At 42.6% G+C, this 21,854-nt stretch overlaps 1 protein-coding gene across 1 annotated transcript in view; it reads left to right on the plus strand.

Moving 5' to 3' along the window:
• Window positions 1-21,854, plus strand: part of LOC306713306 (glutamate receptor ionotropic, delta-1-like) — a gene marked incomplete at both ends in the record, with an annotated part of 302,522 nt that overhangs the window by 252,188 nt on the left and 28,480 nt on the right. The window contains 3 exon segments of the mRNA XM_079182959.1: window positions 4,656-4,829; window positions 6,282-6,443; window positions 10,225-10,344. Coding sequence (XP_079039085.1) covers window positions 4,656-4,829; window positions 6,282-6,443; window positions 10,225-10,344 — 456 coding nt within the window.

Here is a 21,854-nt window from a genome sequence, read left to right on the forward strand (position 1 = left end):
CTGACATCTTAAACCTGTTTCACTGACATGTAAGTGTCCCCGTGTTAAACGTCTCCGTGGTGCATTCAAAGACCTGTCGACCAGTAAATTACAAAACAAAAGAGAAGAAAGAAAAAAGCTCATTTACTAACACGTCACACACAGTTTTCAGGATTTCTTAGTGATCCCGACATCGTTAGCGTCAGAGTTTGAAAACGTGTTTTATGTGAAGAACAGAACCTCGTTCCCTGAGCTGGCTCGTCCCGGACGAGCTGAAGCTGTTAATGACTCTTTGAAATGCAAATCTGTGAACAAGAGCAGCTCCGGGTCCCGTTACAGCTGCTGCAGGCGTGGAGGTCAAACCGTCCGTCTGTATCGACGGCTAAATCCATCACTGCCTTGTTTCCTTGTTTCCTTATGTGTCTCCTCGTCTCCTCCACACAACCAAAGCAAAGGCTGCACGGCTTGTTAGGCTGCAGGTAACGAGAGCCGAGGGATCAGAAAACATATTCACGCCGATAATAAATGAACTCCAAACTCTTGGTTTATTCAAATCAACAGCAGCAGATTGAGTTCTGCTTCTTCTATGGTCAGAGGTTCCTCTGCTCAGAGTCTCATACGGTAGTTTATTCGTGATTGGTTTCACTAATGTAACTGTACTCATCGTGGATTGTCTTTATCCTTGAGAGAGCTGTTCAGATATCATTTAGGTTTCACAGAATAATTTCCTTTTTTAATGCAAAGCAGAGCATCTTTTTCCTTCTGATCAGAGAAGAATATAACTGGAGATCTTATTTCCTCTTGAGATTTGTTGCACGTTGTCTTTTCCAGCCTGGGCTCTGAATTAAATTCCCAGCGGCGCTTCATCGTCAATCACGTTTCTCCCTAATTACGCTTGTTTCTGACGTATCACAAATAATCGATGTTTCTAATTTAAAGTCCGTGTAGGTTCAGGAGGTCGGGGGGGATGATTGGCTTCAAACAAACAAACACAGGACTTAGACTCAGCAGACCGCTGTACGCGTCCCGAGTGAAACCAGAAGTCAACGTTGACTTAGTTCCATTTACGTCTGTAAATAAAAATCATTTTAAAAAACAAGCGTACGTATTTGAAGCCAAACCACATATTTATTAAACCTAACCGAGTAGTTTTATTGACTTTTTTGTTTTGTTTGTATCAATTTACAACATTAACCACGTTTTGCATTGCATTGTGGGCGATGTAGGTCTGACAGCGTAGTCAGAGGATGAACCCTTTTGTTTTCAGGAAACCTCGGGACAACTTTCACATATTCTATCTCGCTGTAACAGCGAAGATGTTTCTGCGTCTTTAATCCGTCTCGTCCAACCGTGTTGTTTTCTGTAATGAGCCTCAAGCAAGTGGACGGACGTTTAGTGTCTAACAGCATGTTTATGACAAACTCCTCCACATGCCATGTTTTCTATTATCTGAAGCCTCATTGCTTTCTGAATGAGCTGCAGTAAAATCCCCTCTCAGCGTCCTCGGGATCCCATCTTTCCCTACAACATTACTCGTTCCTGAAGGTTACATTGCACTCAGAAAATACCTCTTATCTGATTCCCATGAACCTCAGCTCACTTCTTCCTGTGCCTGAACACAGGTCATTACCTGTAATATCACATCCATTTCAGCTCCTGCAGTTTGTGGTTGAGAGGTGGAAGCCGTTTGAATATTGATTGTCTCATTGAGTCCTGAAGCTGTGATGTAAAACACGGCGGGACAATAAAATCCAACCTGCATGTCGTCTCGTTTACCTCAAATATCACATCAGAGAAGATTTTCAAACAAGTCCAGCTGATATACCAACTTAATAAACAGCCTGTGTAGTTCATAACTTACAAAGCTCCATGTGTTTAGAAACGTGACGATTCCACATAGTTTAGTGTTAAATCCAGCTCTATAAAGTTTGGTGTAAAGAACTCGCCCTGACCTTTGTGTCTCTTTACTAAAAAAAAACCGCTTTCAACGAATTTCCTAAATCACGAAAAGTATTTCCACACGATTAAACTGCTTTCTTTAAGCATTAAGCAATTATGTTGGTCCAACTTAATTTATTAGGGTTGGGTCCAACTTAACTTAATAGGGTTGTTTGAACTCATTTTACAGTAGTAAATTAAGTTGATCCAACCCGAGTACATTAAGTTGGACCAACAGAATCCGGATCTATAAAGTTTGGTGTGGAAGAGCTTGACAGTCCTGACCTTTGAGTTTTCTTCAGTTTACTTTGTGTCTCTTGGAGCAGGAAGTGCATCGAAATGTTGACAGGTTTTTGACAAAACAATCCCACCACATGTTCCATTGAGTAACTTTCTGGAGCTTCTCAATAATACCACATGATCTTGCTCAGCACAAAAGAAGGGAGTGAGCTTACGTTGGTGCCAAGCCGGTAGTTTTCTATCAGCATTTGATTGTAATAGATCCTAACTAACACATGTTCAATCTGTTCGTGGTATTTAATGATATTCAGGAAGGCTAACGTTAACGAGTTTCCTTTTATTGTCAGGAGGTGGCGCTAATGTTCAAATGTTCTATAAATCTGGACCTTTATAGCCTACTTGCTACTTTGTTCTTCAATTAACTAAATTAGCATTTGCACTTTGTTTTGCTAACATTAGCTAGCAGAGCTCTGTTGAGACGTCCAATATTAACTGGAAGATAAAACCGTTAACGCTGGTAAGAAATAATCTTCGTAAAGGTTTAAAAGAAACAAACAGGAAGCTGCAGTTTCTTTAGTTAAACACTGTCATGAGGTTTGTGTATGTGAGCTAATAATGAAGGCTGGATTTGTGGTATGAATGTAAAGCAGTGAGGCAAACTGCTCCGCTCAAGTCTCTGACTGAGTGCAGTTATAATCAGAGCCATTCATATATTGATCTGGTCATAATCACAGTCTGCTCAGTGATAATAATCTGCTCATTTATCATGATAGGCAGCTTCTGACAGAGATTATGTACCTAGAAACCAATAACAAGAAAAATATACACACTTTTAGATAAAAAACATCAGTCAACGTCACATAATGTGTTTGTTTTTAAATTGTGTGTAAGCATTTTTCCATTAAAGGTGAAACAGCACAGATACGGTGGTTTATCGTGGGACTTAACAGCCCCCATTAACTTCCATCCGTCGCCACTACTGCATTGCATTGTGGGATATTAAATACCTGCGTTGTATCCAGTGTTTGCACACTGCAACGTTTCACAAGAAATAGGATGAAATGTACGTTCTATTGGTTTAATACTAAGGTTTTAGACGTACTATAATATCTCACATATACTGTTTTATGCTAAGTAGCATGTTAGCATTAAACTTTCTTTCTGGGGTTTTTTTCATGGAATGAAAAGAAGACAAAGTAAAAACACCTCAGCAAACACAGCCGACGGATTCCTAATGTGTTGACAGGCAATTACAGGACCTGGAACTTGTTTTTGTCTTTAAACCCTTTAACCTGAGAGAATCCTCAGAACGCCTCCGATAAATGAGCAGCAGATCCTTCTGACTGTTGTTTACGGGAACGGTGCTTCTTAATTGGACAGAAAAAAAATAAAATACAGAAAAATGCAACAAAGTGGACTTTTTTCCTTCAAGCTGAAGAAAACAAACGGAGTCATTAGCTGGGACTCCGGGTTGTTGATTATGTTTGGTGTTATTAGGCTGAGCATAATAAAGCCAATATTGTTCATAGATTATGTTTATGCTTTAAGTTGGATTGAGGTTATCTATAATTACACCTCACAGGAAGTAATTGGGTTTCTGAGCGTCAAATTAATTAAACATGTTCATCAATGGAAGCTCCTCTATGAATCGTCCGGCCTGTCGTTAGTGTGAACACTGCCTGATCGCTGCTCTTCAGTCATTCGCTGGAGGAAGTAAACATCATTTAAGTTCATCATTGTGTTGATGCTTCTCGCTGGTAAATACAGACTCATTTAAACACTTTAACGAAACAAAGCTTCTGCCATTCAGGAAGTTTTAATAAGTCGTCAGCAAGAACTTTACCGCAATTAATTTGTACAAAGTTACAACAACTGGCATAAGAAGGAGAGTAGAGAGTGCAAAGTTTATTCACGTTAAAACAGTGTTCAAAGTGTTACCTGAGATATTTCTCTCGTTATCCTATTAAGCTTCACGTGTTAAAGCTGCATTCTCTCTAGTGTCCACCAGGGGGCGACTCCTCTGGTTGTATAGAAGTCTATGAGAAAATGACTCTACTTCTCTCTTGATTTATTACCTCAGTAAACATTGTAAACATGAGTTTATGGTCTCAATCTCTAGTTTCAAGTCTTCTTCAATACAGCATGATGTTCATTTAGTGAATGATGGTCCATTTAGAGTCACACAGACCATAAAGCAGGGGATGCTTTAGGGGCGGGGCTACACAGTGATTGACAGGTCTCTACCAGAGACGTATACGGTGATCACAGTTTATTATATCTTAAAGTACACAATAAAGAATGTAAGAAAAACACCATGTTGGTATTTTAACCACTTCTTAACACTCTTTATGGTTTCAATAAATCCTCATTATGTTATTTGTGGATGATCTTTTTCAAACATGAAGTTACCGTTTTCTTTAACTTTTAAAGTGCATATTTCCCGACTTGTCACACAGACGGCAGAAACATGACGTCTCCGTCACTTTGTCCCCTCGCAGGAAATCAGCGACACGGAGATCCTGGAGCTTACCCACAGTGCACTGGGGCGCATGACGGTGATCCGGCAGATCTTCCCCATGTGGAGGGACAGCAGCTCGCGCTGCATGAGACACAACCACCGGATCTCGTCTCTGCTGTGTGACCCGCAGGAAGGATACCTGCAGAACCTGGAGGTAAGACGGACGGGTTCACCTCTGATTCAGTCTCTGCTCTGTCCTGCACTGATTGTGTTGGACTGCATTAGTTTGAAGAAGTTCTACCAGAACAAGCTGAAGGTTGTGAAACGAGCTCGTGATTTATTTAAATCTGGTCATCAGGAGGAGATAAGCTGCACAGATGTTTTAGTCTTGTAGCTCTGGTGTCAAACACTCCTTCCTTTGGCAGATTGTCTCCAACAATTATATCAGATGAATGTGACACATGTCAGGCCTTCTTTCCTTTATTTGCTGACGCGGTTGTATTCAACATGTCGGTCATTTCAGGACCAACAGCAGGTTCCAGTTTTGCGTTTTCACATTTGAAACTCAGCCGATTGAAGCTTTAAACACAAAGATCAGATTCTCTCGTCTCTGTCGTACCAATGTGTTCTCTCTTCAGATTTCAGCCTTTCTATGACAAAAGAGGATGAGGAAGGAATACATCCTTCATCTTAGTGTGTGTGTGTGTGTGTGTGTGTGTGTGTGTGTGTGTGTGTGTGTGTACCTCAGGCAGCGTGCTGCATGGACTTCATGCCAGTCAGCTGGACTCATCTGGACAGAGTGATGCTCATTTGTCACCCTGCATTTGGTCTCTGCTCCCTGCTTTGACGTGTGTGTGTGTGTGTGTGTGTGTGTGTGTGTGTGTGTGTGTGTGTGTGTGTGTGTGTGTGTGTGTGTGTGTGTGAGAGAGAGTGACTGGGTGTGTGATTTGTCACAGTGTGTCCCCTCCATCCTCTGCAGCCCAGGGTGAGAGACGACATGATCACATGTGGGCAGGCTGGCAACTAGCTGACTGTCCAGTGCGTGTGTGTGTGTGTGTGTGTGTATGCGTGTGCGTGTGTGTGTGTGTGTGTGTGTGTGTGTGTGTGTGCGTGTGTGTGTGTGGCTCTCTGAGCCAGCAGATGATGCAGCAGCCAGCTGTGTCACACATGTGGTCAGTTGAGAGTAAAAACACTCGGTGGTTAGAGTGTTGTTAGTGTTTTTCCCACAATGCAATGCAGGAACATCTTGGAAAACAAAACAAGTATTAAATCTACGAGTTTAACCTTCATGACATGATTTCATGGATACAAACACAGAACGTTAAGAGGATCAATATGAAGAACAAAGTGTGCGTTAATAAGGATCATATTTTAAGAATTAAGAGACTTTTGTCTCGTCTTCTTTCAGACGAGTGAAAATAAAACATTTATTTTACCACTTTGTCTTAAGAACCTTTTATCTTTCGCGTCTTCTTTAACGAGATGTTTGCTGGTCAGAGATGAGCTCTACAGATGAAGTATTAAAGGTGCTGCAGTATGTTCTGCTCAGTCCTGTTGTCTTTGGAACGTTTCTTGTTGACATCTTGAGACCGAGCGTGTGTTTCACATAAAGCCGTGCTGCTAATATTCAACATGTATTTGATTCAAACCTTCTCTCTCTCTGCAGGTGTCCAACCTCTACCTGTACGACAGCGTGCTGATGATGGCCAACGCCTTCTACAGGAAGCTGGAGGACAGAAAGTGGCACAGCATGGCCAGTCTCAACTGCATCAGGAAGTCCACCAAGCCGTGGAACGGAGGCTGGTCCATGCTGGAGACCATCCAGAAGGTACTGAGTCCTTCTGTTCATTAACACAGTGTCCCTGAAGTCTCACGGTGCGTTCAGGGCCCTAAACAGTGCCCTCCAATGCTCTGCAGCTATTCCATTTGTTGGTTAACGTAAACACCTGATCTTTGTTTGGTGATACAAATATCACTTTTGCATTCAATAAATAAGTAGTTTTGTTTGAAATGAAGCTGAAATATGTCAACATATATCTTCTAACGAGCTCCTCGAGCTGATTAGCAGGTTGTTAATTGGCTGTTGGCTCGTACGTTGGCCTTGATGTCTTCTGTAACACTAGAGAATGTGTTGCTTCTTTATTACAGATTTAATTGACAAAACCTTTTGAAAAGATCATTAAAGCGTGATTAGATTTACAACAACCTAAAATACAAGAATACACATCTTTGTTCAGAGAAGTGAGATCAGACATCCGTCCCAACGTCAGCATCAAACAACCTGGAGCCTCCGTTCTCACGGTCTAATTGGTGAAAGACTGAGCTGATGAGTCCCTCGGAGCATGAAGAGCTCCGTTTTATTCTGTTTCTAACAACCAGCAGCTCGTTAGAGATCTTTCTCTACTTCCTGTCAGAGCCTCACACGGCTTTTAGAGAACACCTGAGAATACCACGTGTCCTCTGTGGTCATGAAATGTCCTACATTTACAGAAAATGACAAAAATTGCTGAAAGTGAACCATTATAATTCATAATAACACCAAGATATTTAAAGCGATGGGTAATATCTAGATTTCTCACAGCACCACACACACTGCTTTGTTGTAGACATAATTGCATCGTCGGCGTAGAGCGTGATGCAACGATCTGTTACGCCGTCGTCTCGATGAGTCGTCTGACAGACGTTCTCGAGGTCGATGATAAATAATGAATCAACAATAGTGACACAGTTTCACTAACTCGACCCAGGCTTGCAGAAAGAACTCATATTTAATCCCATTAACAAACACACATGATGTGATGTCTCTGAGCCTCTTTGTTTCTCCACTGTGTCAGGGAGTCTTTGTCACAGTTCACATTACATCACATCTCATAGAGGGAGCAGCGGCTCCGGTTTTTTACCTGAACTTGAACAGTTGCAGCAGCTGATGAGATGGAAACTTACTTTGTGAGAGGACGGCAAACACCAGCTAATGAATGCAGGTCAACACACTGTAGTTCTGTCAACGTATCGGCCGTCGTTGGTTCCTTTCTCTTTACATCTACAGTAGAAGTCTGTGTACAAAGAAAAGGAGCAAGAACGCTGGGATGAAGCGCACCTCAGGGTGTCCACATAGTCCTGAGGGCCCTTTCTAAGTCTTTCTATGACAACAATAATTTAATATCTCCACTCTATCTACCATTGCATGATAGAGTATCATCGCTCCTTTGCTATTTGTGATCTATTTGAGCTACCATCTATTTATTTGACATTGTTTTTTCACCTTGAACACCGAACGCAGGATGCTTGTTGAGCTCGTCGGTGCTCAATCTGACAGACGTAACTTTGCATCGAGGACGCGTCAAAATAAACAGCAGCAGCACATTCCTGCGTTTTTTATTTGCATCATCAGGAACGTAAACAGCAGCAACAGAAACAATTCTCTGGTTAGAAAACATGGCCGACATCTTCACATTAATAATTCAACACGAGGAAAACATTGTCCATCAACTCTGACTGTGTTTGAGCACCGAGCATCATGATGTGAACACAGAGTCCAGCTCCTCTGGTCCACCAGAGTCCTCATGATGTGAACACAGAGTCCAGCTCCTCTGGTCCACCAGAGTCCTCATGATGTGAACACAGAGTCCAGCTCCTCTGGTCCACCAGAGTCCTCATGATGTGAACACAGAGTCCTCCTGAAATGTTCAGAGAATTTCAACTTGAAGCGCTCAAAGGACGTCTGGATGCAGCGACTTTTCTCTCTGCTAGTTGGAAACTATTGGATTTAAACCTCCTGGTTGATAATTCAGTAGATAACTGGAAGAGAGCCGCCTGGTTTACAGGACCTCTACCCACTGAGCCTCAGCTGCCTCAGTCCTCAATGGTCTTGGTCTTGATAATCTTTTCTAAAAACCCTTTGAGTGAAGCTAACGGTTGAGCTCAGCAGCTCAGACCGTCTTCTTCAGGTCACTGAAGGTCACCAGCTCAATCTGTGGTTCTTTTGTTTTGAAGCCGTCACGTCCGTAACTCCATGTTTGATGGCGGCTCTCGTGACCTTGTCTCCTTCCCAACAAGCTTTTCCATCAGAGTTAAGACGCTCTGACAGACCTCAGATCAGAAAAACACCGCCCTGCTGTACAAGGCAGCCACACAGAAGGAGTCAGGTGATGTGTCTTTATTGTCGGAGAGACAGATGGAGGACTGGAAGCATGGCTGACTTTGTAGCAAAACCAAAACAAACATTATCCGACGTTATTTCTCCTCCAGGCGACGACGACTCGCGACCTTTTGCAGCTGACAGACGAACGCTTAGCGGGCCGGCCTGCAGTGACGGGTGTCTTCAGTCTCGCTTTACATCCTACGTGAACCGATGGAAGTCATGAGGCCACATTTCAAAACGTGGCCTTTTCAGTGCAAACAGCAGCATCAGCGCCACCAGCTGCTCTCGGCTCTGACGATATCGTACGCGACAGGTCGTACGTCTCGCGCTGCTCGTTCCACACGGAGGCAGGAAGCAGACGTCGCTGATCATGAATTCATAAAGCTGAGCATTAATTAATAAACGTCCTTCTTCTTGGTGGAGGGATTTCTGTGGGTCGTCACTCTGACACCAACATTCTGGTTTGAGATGAGCTGCTTCTCGCCTGGAAAGCAGGAGAAACAGTTACTTCCTGTTCGATCTGATCTGTAGGCTACTTGTAGTTTACGGACCTCGTTGGGATTTATTGATCTGTGTTTGTTAATATTTATTGATGTTTGAATGTGCGTGGATATGTATTCTATCCTTCATTACACAACATGCGACTAACAGCCAACAATCGAGCGTTAAATATTACAATTACTCAGACAAATAGGATGTTCTACAAAACGTGGTGTTTGTTGTGAAATCTAAGAGCCAATCAGCTCTTTGATCCGGCGACAGCCAGGCGTTTCCCATCATGCATTGGGTCATGCAGGCTCCTTTAAAAGCTGCGGCTCCGCCTCGCTCTCGTGAGGTCATCGATGACCACGTGTTCATGACGTCATCGATCGCCGGTGATCGACTCCGATCAGGACTTGCGTCTCTCAAACGAGTCTACTATGACACATCTTAGCAGCTCCCAAAGCATCATGGGATTGATTCTTAAAGGTACAGGAAGTAGATGTTCATTCACCTAAATAACAAATAAAGAAATCTGCTGATTTACACCAAATGTAAGTCTGAGTAATTCCACCATTTGGCCTCTAATCTTCCTGGAGGATTGTTTTTGTTCACCTCCTTCCTTCCTTCCTTCCCTCCTTCCCTCCTCCTCTTAACCTATCTCCCCCTTTGTCTCTCTCTTTGACCTCTTTTTTAATATCGTCTCAGTGTCCTCTGTCTTTTCTGTCTCCGTCCCTCTCTCTCTGTCACTTCATTACATTTTATCTGCATGAACATTAAAGTTAACAATACTGACGAGGTCTCTTTTACAGCGGGTACGAGATAAAACACGCTTTAATAAAAGAGCAACGTCCTCCACACTGAACAACTAAATGAGAGGCCAAAAAATACACCGTAAAAGTAAGAGGTTAAGATAAATGGGACTCTGAAGTTTATTAGTTTATTAAAAGAGTCAAAGTGTTCTCTCGTCTCTCTCTCCTCTCTTCAGGGGAACATCACAGGTCTGACGGGGACGATGGACTTCAAGGACGGCGGCTCAAACTCTCACGTCCAGTTCGAGATCCTCGGCTCCAGCTTCAGCGAGACCTTCGGCAAGGACATCAAGAGGGTGAGTTCACGCCGTCTTCACCGAAACCGCCGAGCCGGAAAGAGAGAGACGGTGGAGAGGAGGCGAGCTGCAGCCTCGTACTCAAACCGAGGTGTTACCGCTCCTACATTTCTCTCTTCGACGGCGTTTTTCTGTTTCATTTTCAGCAGAAACTATCTCAGGTTAAGAGGAATACAGGTGGATAGGGTCAAAACATGAACTCATAGAGATCACCATGAAACTTCACCACTTCATCACTCACATTAAGATGATTGTTTCATGTATTACACGTTTTCTGAAACGTTATATTTAAATATGCAGATGAGGCATTATCTAATGGTAACTTTTGGTGAATTTAGTAGAAATCTACAGAATTAAACAGACAATATAATAAAATAAATGTTTTATTTCCTCGAGTCTGAAAGAAGACGTGTTACGGAGGAAAACGAGACTTAAATTTCTTAAATTGTATAATCCCGATAAACACATAGATTTAAAACTTGTGTTTTGTTTTCCAAGATTTTCCTGCATTGCATTGTGGGACAACATGAAGATAGAAACAATTATTACTACGTTAACACCGACAGGTCTCATGTACGGCTGCCGGTGCCTCATGGGAGTTGTAGTCGCTGAGCAGCAACATTTACAGTCGTTCATACGACGACGAGCTGCAGCAGCTCTCACGAGCTGCAGCAGCTCTCACTTCACTACGTTCTCCAATTATTGAAAGAAGTTGTTTAACCGCGCTGCGTTTGAACTACACGAAATAATCGATATCTAACGGGAGGACTGAGGTTTAATTAACTCCCTCCAGAGTTTTGAGATGTGTGTGTGTGTGTGTGTGTGTGTGTGTGTGTGTGTGTGTGTGTGTGTGTGTGTGTGTGTGTGTGTGTGTGTGTGTGTGTGTGTGTGTGTGTGTGTGTGTGTGTGTGTGTGTCTGCAGCTCATCACCTTTGAAGTGAAGTTTTGTTGCGGTTAAATCTAATAGTACTATTTATATTCTCTTGAATGTAACATTTTATATAATATTATCATAATATTTTGTAACATCGTACTGCACTCAGAGAGTTTTACAGACTCTAAATAGGGCCAGTTAAACATATTTATATTATGAGATCAATTTAAGACTTTAACAACTTCAAATGATGTGATGATAGAGGAGGAGGAGGAGGAGGAGGAGGAGGAGGAGGAGGAGGAGGAGGATTGGGGGCGATTGTAAAACAAAACAACCTGATCCTCAAACTTAAAGAGAAGAAAAGGGAAACGTAAGAATGATACAAAGAAGAGAAGACAAGAAGGAGAGGAAGGAAGGAAGGAAAGAGACGAGGGATACAGAAGTTACGAGACAAAAACATCTCCGTTGACTTCTGGTTTCACACGAGGAACAAACATGGACCTCCTGGAGGAAAGACTTCTCCTGCTCTGTGTGGGCCTTTTCTGTCTTTACACTTCCTGTTTCATGATGACATGATTACATGTGATTTGACTTCACGGGGTGTCTCTGGATTACACTGCATCCCTTTCTGTAGGTGAAGCTACAACAGCATGAGAACAGTGTTTGACAAAGAACTTGAAAAGTATGAAGTCGACTTATTTCTTGAGGCAGTTTTTTAAATCTACGGCTGCTGTGAAGGAAAAGTTTCTGAGTTTTCTGATGATACAGGTAGATGCTGTCTGCCCGGCGGTGAGATATCACACACACACACACACACACACACACACACACACACACACACACACACACACAGGATTTATTTATCCTCTACACAGTGTTATCACAATCTTCATCTCTCTGTGCCGTCCACACCTCTCCTCCTCTCCTCTCTCCTCTCTCCTCCTCTCCTCTCTCCTCTCTCCTCTCTCCTCTCTCCTCCTCTCCTCCTCTCCTCTCTCCTCTCTCCTCCTCTCCTCTCTCCTCCTCTCCTCTCTCCTCTCCTCTCTCCTCCTCTCCTCTCCTCCTCTCCTCTCTCCTCCTCTCCTCCTCTCCTCTCTCCTCTCTCCTCCTCTCCTCTCTCCTCCTCTCCTCTCTCCTCCTCTCCTCTCCTCTCTCCTCCTCTCCTCTCCTCCTCTCCTCTCTCCTCTCTCCTCCTCTCCTCTCTCCTCGTCTCCTCTCTCCTCCGGGCCTTTTCATCAGAGCAGGATGACCCCCCCCCCCCCCGCCTCCAGATCACACCTGATGGAGATTGAAATGTCATTTCCCCCCCCCCCCCCCCCCCCCCCCATCTGTCCTCACTTTTTCTCATCTCGTTGACTTGTGATGTCTGTTCGCAGCGATCTGTTGTCGGTGAATCGTCCTCCCACGACAGAGAACTCTATTTGGTGTCTGAAGACATTACGCTCTCGCCCACGATCCTCAGAGGGAGAGAGAGTCGGAGAACCTCTTGTTTTTAATCAGACCGATTCTGCTCCGAGTGCTTTATCAAAGCTGTGGTCTGAGGACTCTCGGGGGTCTGCAGGGACTCCTTAACGGGTCACTCAAACAAATGAGGAAAGCTAAGAACTGTGATAACGAACAAATGAGAGCATTTGTGCTGCTATCGATATTTAAAGCTGCAAGCAGCTCAGCGGTGTCGAGGGAACCTGCTGGTACCTTCTCACTAGCAGAACAAACCTTCCATCTGTTGGACATTTGGATCATAACTGGATGTTGTTTGAAGTCGTCTGATCTGCTTCATTTCCTGCATGAAGCTGTTCTTTGTCATTTAAACTCCTCATGCACACATCTTTAGCTGCCAGCAAGATAAGATGAGCAACATTTAAAGAACAAGTGTAAACTTTGTGAAGGTTCAACCCTCTTTTCTCCTGATTAAGCACCATCAAAGTTTTACATTGAAACTAAACGAATGCAGCAGAAGTATTGTTTAGGTTCAGTTCAACGCATCGTGGTTGTTTCCTATAGATGAGAACATGAGTCATAACCTCCATTTATGTCGATTCTTCTCTTTTTCCACACATCGTCACTCAGCCGACAACAATCTACGACTTACACGACACGTTTGGGGAGTTCTCCAGTCGGTCCGTTGTGTAAATGCTCGTTAAACAACAAGTTAATAGAAACGTCAGTGGAGCGGAACAGATGATCCTCTAATGTGTTTTTGCTGCATAATGGAAATATGAAATATGGAATGTGTTTTTTAAAGTGTTTGTGTCATTTCTTAATAATACGACATTTCTTCACACATGCTTTGCATCGAGTGAAGCTCTGACGTTTGCGTCCTTCATCTCTCGGCCGCTCGTGTTCTCGTCTTTCTCTTCCCGCCTCTCGTCTCTCACAGGAGGAGCTGAAGAGGTTTGCAATTATTTCTTTGTTGAGGATAGAAATTAGCCGCCCTTTTGTCCGTGATCCCGGCCTTTCTGAGATGAATCCATTAGAAATATCAGAGAACAGAAATGAGCCTCAGACGGCACTAATTTCAAATCCCCGAGGTAATTTGGACTTGTTAACGGCAATTTGTGCCTTTTTTGAAAACTCGAAGCTTTTGCTAATTTGTGTGATTAATTAGTGTTGAGATATTCACACGAATGAACGAAGTTTTGGAGGGAAAAGCAACAAGAAATCGTTTTAAAAAGCTGTTTTTGTTTTCTTTCTCCTCTTCTGCTCCGAGCCACCGACGTGTTCTCGTCTGCTCGGAGATTGTGTGAATAAGAACTCGTGTGTTAGTGAAAGTTAACGCTGAATTACAATAATGGAGAAAATAAGTTGTTGTAATCCAGTGAAGGTTGAATTTAAAGCCCCTGCAGCGGTGCTGCTCCTCCAACACCCACGGATCCTCTGTTAGATGAACAGAAAAGGTAGAAATCAAAAGCTGGTGAGCACACACACACACACACACACACACACATAAATGTACACTAATTGCTATTCATACTGCTGTGTTTCTCTGAAAAGGCCCCGGAGAGCGAAGCTTTGTGTAGATTAGAAACATCAAAGAGGTTTCATAACAGAAAAATGCATCAGAGAATATGCTGAAAAGAAGAAGAGCGTTAAACAGACGTGTGTGTGTGTGTGTGTGTGTGTGTGTGTGTGTGTGTGTGTGTGTGTGTGTGTGTGTGTGTGTGTGTGCGTTTATAAGGCTTGACCTTACATTGTGTGTGTGTGTGCACATCATTAATAATCACAGCAGTAGAGGATTCATATTGACTGCAGGGTGTTGGAATCGTTCTACAGACGCTAACAGCTCGTTCTACGGCTCCAAACTGGGAGCGCTTGTTTTACTTCAGCGGGCCGTCCTGCGGTGAAAACGAAACACTTTTATTGTGAAGGCAGGAAGGGAACAAAAAACACCGTCCATGAAGAGGAGAACTCATTTATATTCACACTTTGGATTCTTTTTATAAAACAAAGTTGTGCTTTAGATCATTGGACTCGTACAGACTGAAGGAATATGAATAATGATAAATCAACATTCACTGACTTTATTTCAGCTTTGGTGCTCATGGCTTCTTTAAAACTCACCTCACTGTAGAATAATTCCATCAACATTTAAATCTTCATGCACAGAACGAGCTTCACACTCCAACAGTGAAGAGTAGTTCATGTTCTCAGTGTTACGCTACTTTTATTCTGATTAAATATCGCTTCATACTTCTATCACTGCAGTTCTTTTACTACCTCGTGTGTGAAGAGGAGCATGTAGAGAACATGGACTGTCCATCACTGAATCCGTGTTTAGCTCCTCTCTGCTTCTCAACCTTTACTCTTAAAATACTCCTAATACTCGTAAAAGTTTCACCAGATAAAAAGCACAAAGACTCCGTCAACACACAGACGAGTTCATTACGCCAACACGCTGCGACGGGTGATCTCTGAACACACCGCTCTGAATCACCAATCACAGGAAACGAGGAGGACGAGGAGGTGAAGGAGGAGGTGAAGGAGTGGATAATAAAAGAAGTGTGTGTGTGTGTGTGGGGGGGGGGGGGGGGGGGGGGGGGCGGTGGCAAACGCTGGCATTTGGCTCTGCTGTCCACGGGAGAGTGAGTAACAGAAATACTGCCAGCATAGCCTTTTGGATGACAGGAAGGAGGCTGACATTTGAGGAAAAAGGGGAAGAAGCACGGAGGACAGGAATAATGCATGAGCAGCAGGATGTGAGCGAAGTGGAGATTTATCCGCCGTGTTTGACCTCCGCTGGGAGGACGGAGAGACTCCAGCTGGCTGTGAAACATCAGACTTTTGTATTCACAATAACTTCAGAGCTCACGTTCGTCAGGTTCGTCTCTTTCACATTGAGACTGAAAACCTAACTGGAAAGTCATTTAGTGCAAAACATCAAAGAGATGCTGAACCGCAGCCTCCAGCAGGATCAAACCTCAGAGATCACCGTTAACGCTGCCGTAGGGTCGAGAGTCAAGTCCTGCACATCGTTCACGCTGAGCTCATCTGTTAGCCGCGTTAGCAGCGTGGAGCCTAGAGATGGTAGAGTTGGTCCATTTAGAGTCAAACAGACCATAAAGCAGGCTAAGCTTTAGGGGCGGGGCTACACAGTGATTGACAGGTCGACACCAGAGACGTACACGGCGTCTCTCGGCAAAACTCACCTCAGAAGAACCCGGAAATGAAACAACATGCTCATGAAACCTATGACATGTTAGCAGATCAACAACATACCTGAAAACATGGGGATTCATGAATCTTCGTACACTCGTCCTCCACAACCTCCGTTATCGAGGCAGCAAACAAACAAAAATCCATTCAGAACATGTTTTCACCTCCTGAAGAGAGCTTTGCTCTCATTCAGCCTGTGCAGGACATCGTGAACCCTCAGAGACCGGGAGAGAGAGAAGAAACCGCTGCAGCGTAATGAAGTTGACGGGCTTTCACATCCAGAGCACTCACAGGAAAACCTCTCAATGCAGCGCTGAAGAATCAGGTGAAGTGTATTCACAACCCTGTCGCTGCCCGTCCGGAGGAGCTTCAGAGGCGTCAGGTGAATGGAAAGCAGCCCATTCATCACTTGAATGAAGCGGATGAAGCGACTGTACATTTCATCCCCGTTTCTGATGAGCTCCTGCAGAACTTTGACTCCCATCGGTGGGGAAACTCACATTCTCTTCTAAATCTCCTGAAAGGTTCAGCGATCGCACCGCTAACCGCTACGTTGAGATGCTCCAGTGCTACAGAATGCTGATTTAACTCTGTGATCGTTACCGCCGGCGCTTCGTTTAACTGCGTGATCGTATCTTCGTGCTCTTTGATGAGAACGAGGAAGGTGGACACAGGTTAATGGTGACATGTCGTTCGCTCCGTGCAGATTGTGTCACATGAAAAACAGCAGAAACGTCCCTCAGCATATTCTCTAGCATCATATTTCATATTTCTTCGTTGCCTCATTACCGGCTCAGAGCAACACGCCGGCCGTAAGTCAGCAGAACGAGCTGCAGTTAGAAAACACGGCAACTCACCGGGGACCGTCTGGCATTCTGGAAAATCTTCTTTTTCCCGCTATTAATAATCTCATAATTGTCAGGAGTCACAGGTCGGTCTGTTCACGGAGACGTGGAGCTCGCTCTCCTCCGGGGCAGAGCAACGTTCTCTTTGTTTTATTTCTGTGTTTAGTTGTTGAAGTTTTGATCCAAAACTCTTCACATCTGCCAACATCAGGACCTCACAGTCATGATTTCATCATCAATAAATGATCAGCACAAGACTTCTGCAACATTAGTCCAAGTACAGTTTGGGAACGCAATCAAATCCCACTGAGGACGCGTTGAGGTCTGATGGCTCGGACCACATCCTGGAGGTGGTCTGGACCACATCCTGGAGGTGGTCTGGACCGCATCCTGGAGGTGGTCTGGACCGCATCCTGGAGGTGGTCTGGGCCGCATGAGGCCACGCTCTTTCAGCCCGTAGAGATCTGTTCGAGTCAACATCGCGTCTTATTCATAGTAGATATTCAACCTTTGTTTCTTTATAATTCATTTCTTTCTTTACAGGGTTCATATAAAGGTATCGAGGTCTTTTTGACTCTTCACAGCTTTAGTCGGTCAAGTTAAACGTTAACTGCCCTCATTTCCTAAACTAAGTGGTTTTGTTGACGAGACGTAACTTCCTGTGAAGACGGAAGTTTATTTTGAAAGGACGCTTTGTATGTAACGAGTAAAAGACATCGTCCACAACTGACGCCAGAGCGGAACGTAGAGCAGTGATGTGAATGTGTCAGACGATGGAAGACGAGCTGATGGAAAGATGACTTCCTTTCATATAGAAGGTGGATGTCAGAAGCAACGAGGCTGATGGGAAATGTGTTTTCCTAATTTGGAGAAACATAAACCGGAACAATACCACTGAGAAAACATCTCCCTTTGGTTTCCTAACACATGTTGCGTTCCTGTTTCCTTCCTGCAGCAACTTGATTTAACTTCTTTAGTGTTTGTGAACAGGACATGTGACCGACTAACCCAAACACGCACAGACCCCCAGACACACGTAATGAGCCTAGAAACAGGAAATGCATCACTTCAAGATGTTGTTTTATTAAAATGCAGCCAAGCTACACGACACTTAAAAAAAATGCATTACAGTTTTTATTGTGCCGTTAAAAATGTAAAAGCCTCCAAAGCCCCAGATATTCCACTCATACGACATGAAGGGAACCACGAGTCAGACTGTGATGTCGTTACTGAGTCTCATTACTTCAACATTAGTCTAGTCTGCGCCGCGTCCGTGGGAGCCGTAAACAGCCGTTAACGGGTCGGTCGGGGACATGGAAGGCGTGTCGCTCTGAATCCTCATCACAGATCCACACGGAACCAACAAAGGTCGCTCATCACTGGGGAGCAGAAACCGTTCGTCTCACACCACACCCTCCTTCGTCTCCTCCTTTTCCCGGTTGATACCGGCGGTCGTTCTCACGGTTCAACAGTTCAGTGAGCCGGCGGTTAATTCATCTCGTTAAGTGTTCCTGAAGAACTCCCCCACCATCTCACACACGGACAGAAAGACGAGGGATTGAGATCACGGAAAGGACAGCGGAGCTGAGAATAGCTCCCTGGTAGTTAACAACAAGCGCTCCCTCTTTCCTGTTCCTGTCCTCCTCCACCTCCTTTCTCTCATCTCCTTCTCGCCACCGCTCGCTCCACGCCTCCTCCTTTATTCCTCTCGCCTTCATGCTGTTTGTTTGTTTGGAGGTTCATGTTGAACAGATCGCATCGGCCTCTGAGACACGTTTGTGTCTTTGTGCTTCATAAACGACTTCACTTGAATCCTTCCGTATATCTTCCAGTTGTGGCTTTAAAGGGAAAAATACACACCAGCAACGTCTGGACGCAAAGACGCCATGTCGAGGTCTCGCACCTTTCAAAAGTGAAAACAATTATTCGTTTTTATATTCCTGCTGAACAGAACTCCAAGTCTGAGTCTCAGTTGTCAAAGTGACTCCAGTCTGAAGTCAAAGCTCTCAGCAGCTACTGAGGAACTACCACAGCGTAGGGTTCAGGTGTTCATGTTCCCCAGAGGATGAACCCTTTGGTGACCCAGCTGACTTTTCCTCGAGCTCCATTAATGGTTCAAAATCTGGTGGCCAACAGGTTTTTTCCACTCTGAAAGTAGAGACGGATTTCCTGTCAACCTCAGCAGTACTGCTAACGAAGCACCATTACATTACAGAGTGTCATTACATTACATTACATTACATTACATTACAGAGTGTCATTACATTACATTACATTACATTACATTACAGTGTCATTACATTACAATACAGAGTGTCATTACATTACATTACATTACATTACATTACAGTGTCATTACATTACATTACATTACATTACATTACAGTGTCATTACATTACATTACAGAGTGTCATTACATTACATTACATTACAATACAGAGTGTCATTACATTACATTACATTACATTACATTACAGAGTGTCATTACATTACATTACATTACATTACATTACAGAGTGTCATTACATTACATTACATTACATTACATTACAGTGTCATTACATTACAATACAGAGTGTCATTACATTACATTACATTACATTACATTACAGTGTCATTACATTACATTACATTACATTACATTACAGAGTGTCATTACATTACATTACATTACAATACAGAGTGTCATTACATTACATTACATTACATTACATTACATTACAGAGTGTCATTACATTACATTACCTTACATTACATTACAGAGTGTCATTACATTACATTACATTACATTACATTACAGAGTGTCATTACATTACATTACATTACAATACAGAGTGTCATTACATTACATTACATTACATTACATTACAGAGTGTCATTACATTACATTACATTACATTACAGAGTGTCATTACATTACATTACATTACATTACAGAGTGTCATTACATTACATTACATTACATTACATTACATTACATTACAGAGTGTCATTACATTACATTACATTACATTACATTACAGAGTGTCATTACATTACATTACATTACATTACCTTACATTACATTACAGAGTGTCATTACATTACATTACATTACATTACATTACATTACATTACATTACAGAGTGTCATTACATTACATTACATTACATTACATTACAGAGTGTCATTACATTACATTACATTACAGAGTGTCATTACATTACATTACATTACATTACAGAGTGTCATTACATTACATTACATTACAATACAGAGTGTCATTACATTACATTACATTACATTACAGAGTGTCATTACATTACATTACATTACATTACAGAGTGTCATTACATTACATTACATTACATTACATTACATTACATTACAGAGTGTCATTACATTACCTTACATTACATTACATTACAGAGTGTCATTACATTACATTACATTACAGAGTGTCATTACATTACATTACATTACATTACATTACAGAGTCATTACATTACATTACATTACATTACATTACATTACAGTGTGTCATCTGCAGCACAAGATTAAAGAAAAGATGCTTCCAGTTTGGTTTTCAGAGAATTGGAACCAAGATACAGTCGTCAGTTTGGTGGACGATCGTGTTATCGTTGTTTCCGATGTGCTCACTTATGTTCTTTCTGTTTTCTTTCATGAATATAAATAAATACTAATATAATTCATATTTTTGGCACTTTTTGCCTCTTTTTTTCGTAGATTTTTTACTTTAATTTCAGAGAAGATTCAAGTTTTTTTCTCCTACATTTATGAGTTTTATTTTGTTTAGTTTTTTGTAAATGTACTTTAACCTCGAGACTTTTTGTCTTGCAAATGTGTTTATTTGTAACATTACTCTAGTTATTTTATATGTTAAATGTTTTAAACACACAATTTAACAATCTATAGAAAATGTGTTTTCTACGATGTGAAAGGAGAACCAGTAAATCGTTACTATACTTGACTTTAGTATTTAGTTTTGTGTGTTTTTATTTAATTGTATTTTTCTGATCACAGTAAGTGAAGATCTCTCTCTCGTCATAGAGCTGCTGTACGCTGAGCTTAACGAGCTCACTGTGTTATATCTAACAGTCGCATCATCATTAGCGGAGCAGTTAGTTCCGGACGTGTTAGCGATGTATTACTGCGCGACCTCGTCTGTTTACCGCTCTGAACGCTTACAACCAGAAACCAGCAGCGTGTTTAGCCGAACGGCGCTAATGAAGACGTTCTGTCACAGATTACAGAGCGCGTTCACGTTCACGGTTTTATCCTGTCAAAGTCACCCATTTATTTTTATTGTATTGATATTTTTCTTCTTCTTTTTACATCGATGCATGAAGCTGTACAGAAAGCGATTGGTTTAATTATTCAATAGGCGGCAGACACTCATCCTCGTGTGTGATTAAGCTCCGTTCCTCTCTGAAGGGATGAAGCCTCGATGTGAAGCAAACAATAAACCGACGCCCAATGGATTCATGGCAAAGTGGAGTCACGCATGAGTGTGAATCCTACTCCGCCATCAACATCCCGGAACATCCCAGAAATAAAACAAATGTATATTAGACGCATGTTTTTATTGATTGATTGATGCTCATTACTACCATCTGTACAGAAACACGACATCACAATGTGAAAACAGAAAGAAGCTGCTCAGGCAGACACTCCTCTGTATCACAGAGATGATGGTTATTTGATGAGGTGTTAATGATCTGTTTAATACAGCTCCTTTAAAGTTATGCACAGTATATGACAGCAGATGGTACGGGACACTCGGGATGAACAGGAAGTGGTTTAAACGATTTAACGCACAAACCCGTGAAGACTGCTTTTGGTGCAGTCCACGCTCTAATCCTAATCAGCCTGCAGGAATAACAGGACTTGTCACAAGTTTCAACATGTTAATATTAATTAACTGGATTTAATGTTTTATCAAAACGCCGAAGAATCTACAGCCATGCAGCAGCTCTGCAAGGCTAGACTTGCTAACGGGAATGCTAACTTCTGAAGTTCAGCAGGTAAAACATTTACCATCTTATTTTAGCATTTCAGCATGCTAACATTTGTAGATTACACAAAGCTGAATATCTGTACTTCTGCAGGTTTTTCGTGATAAGCCGAAGATGACGGC

The sequence above is a fragment of the Pholis gunnellus genome, assembly GCF_910591455.1.
Source record: "Pholis gunnellus genome assembly, chromosome: 21".
NCBI lineage: Eukaryota > Metazoa > Chordata > Actinopteri > Perciformes > Pholidae > Pholis > Pholis gunnellus.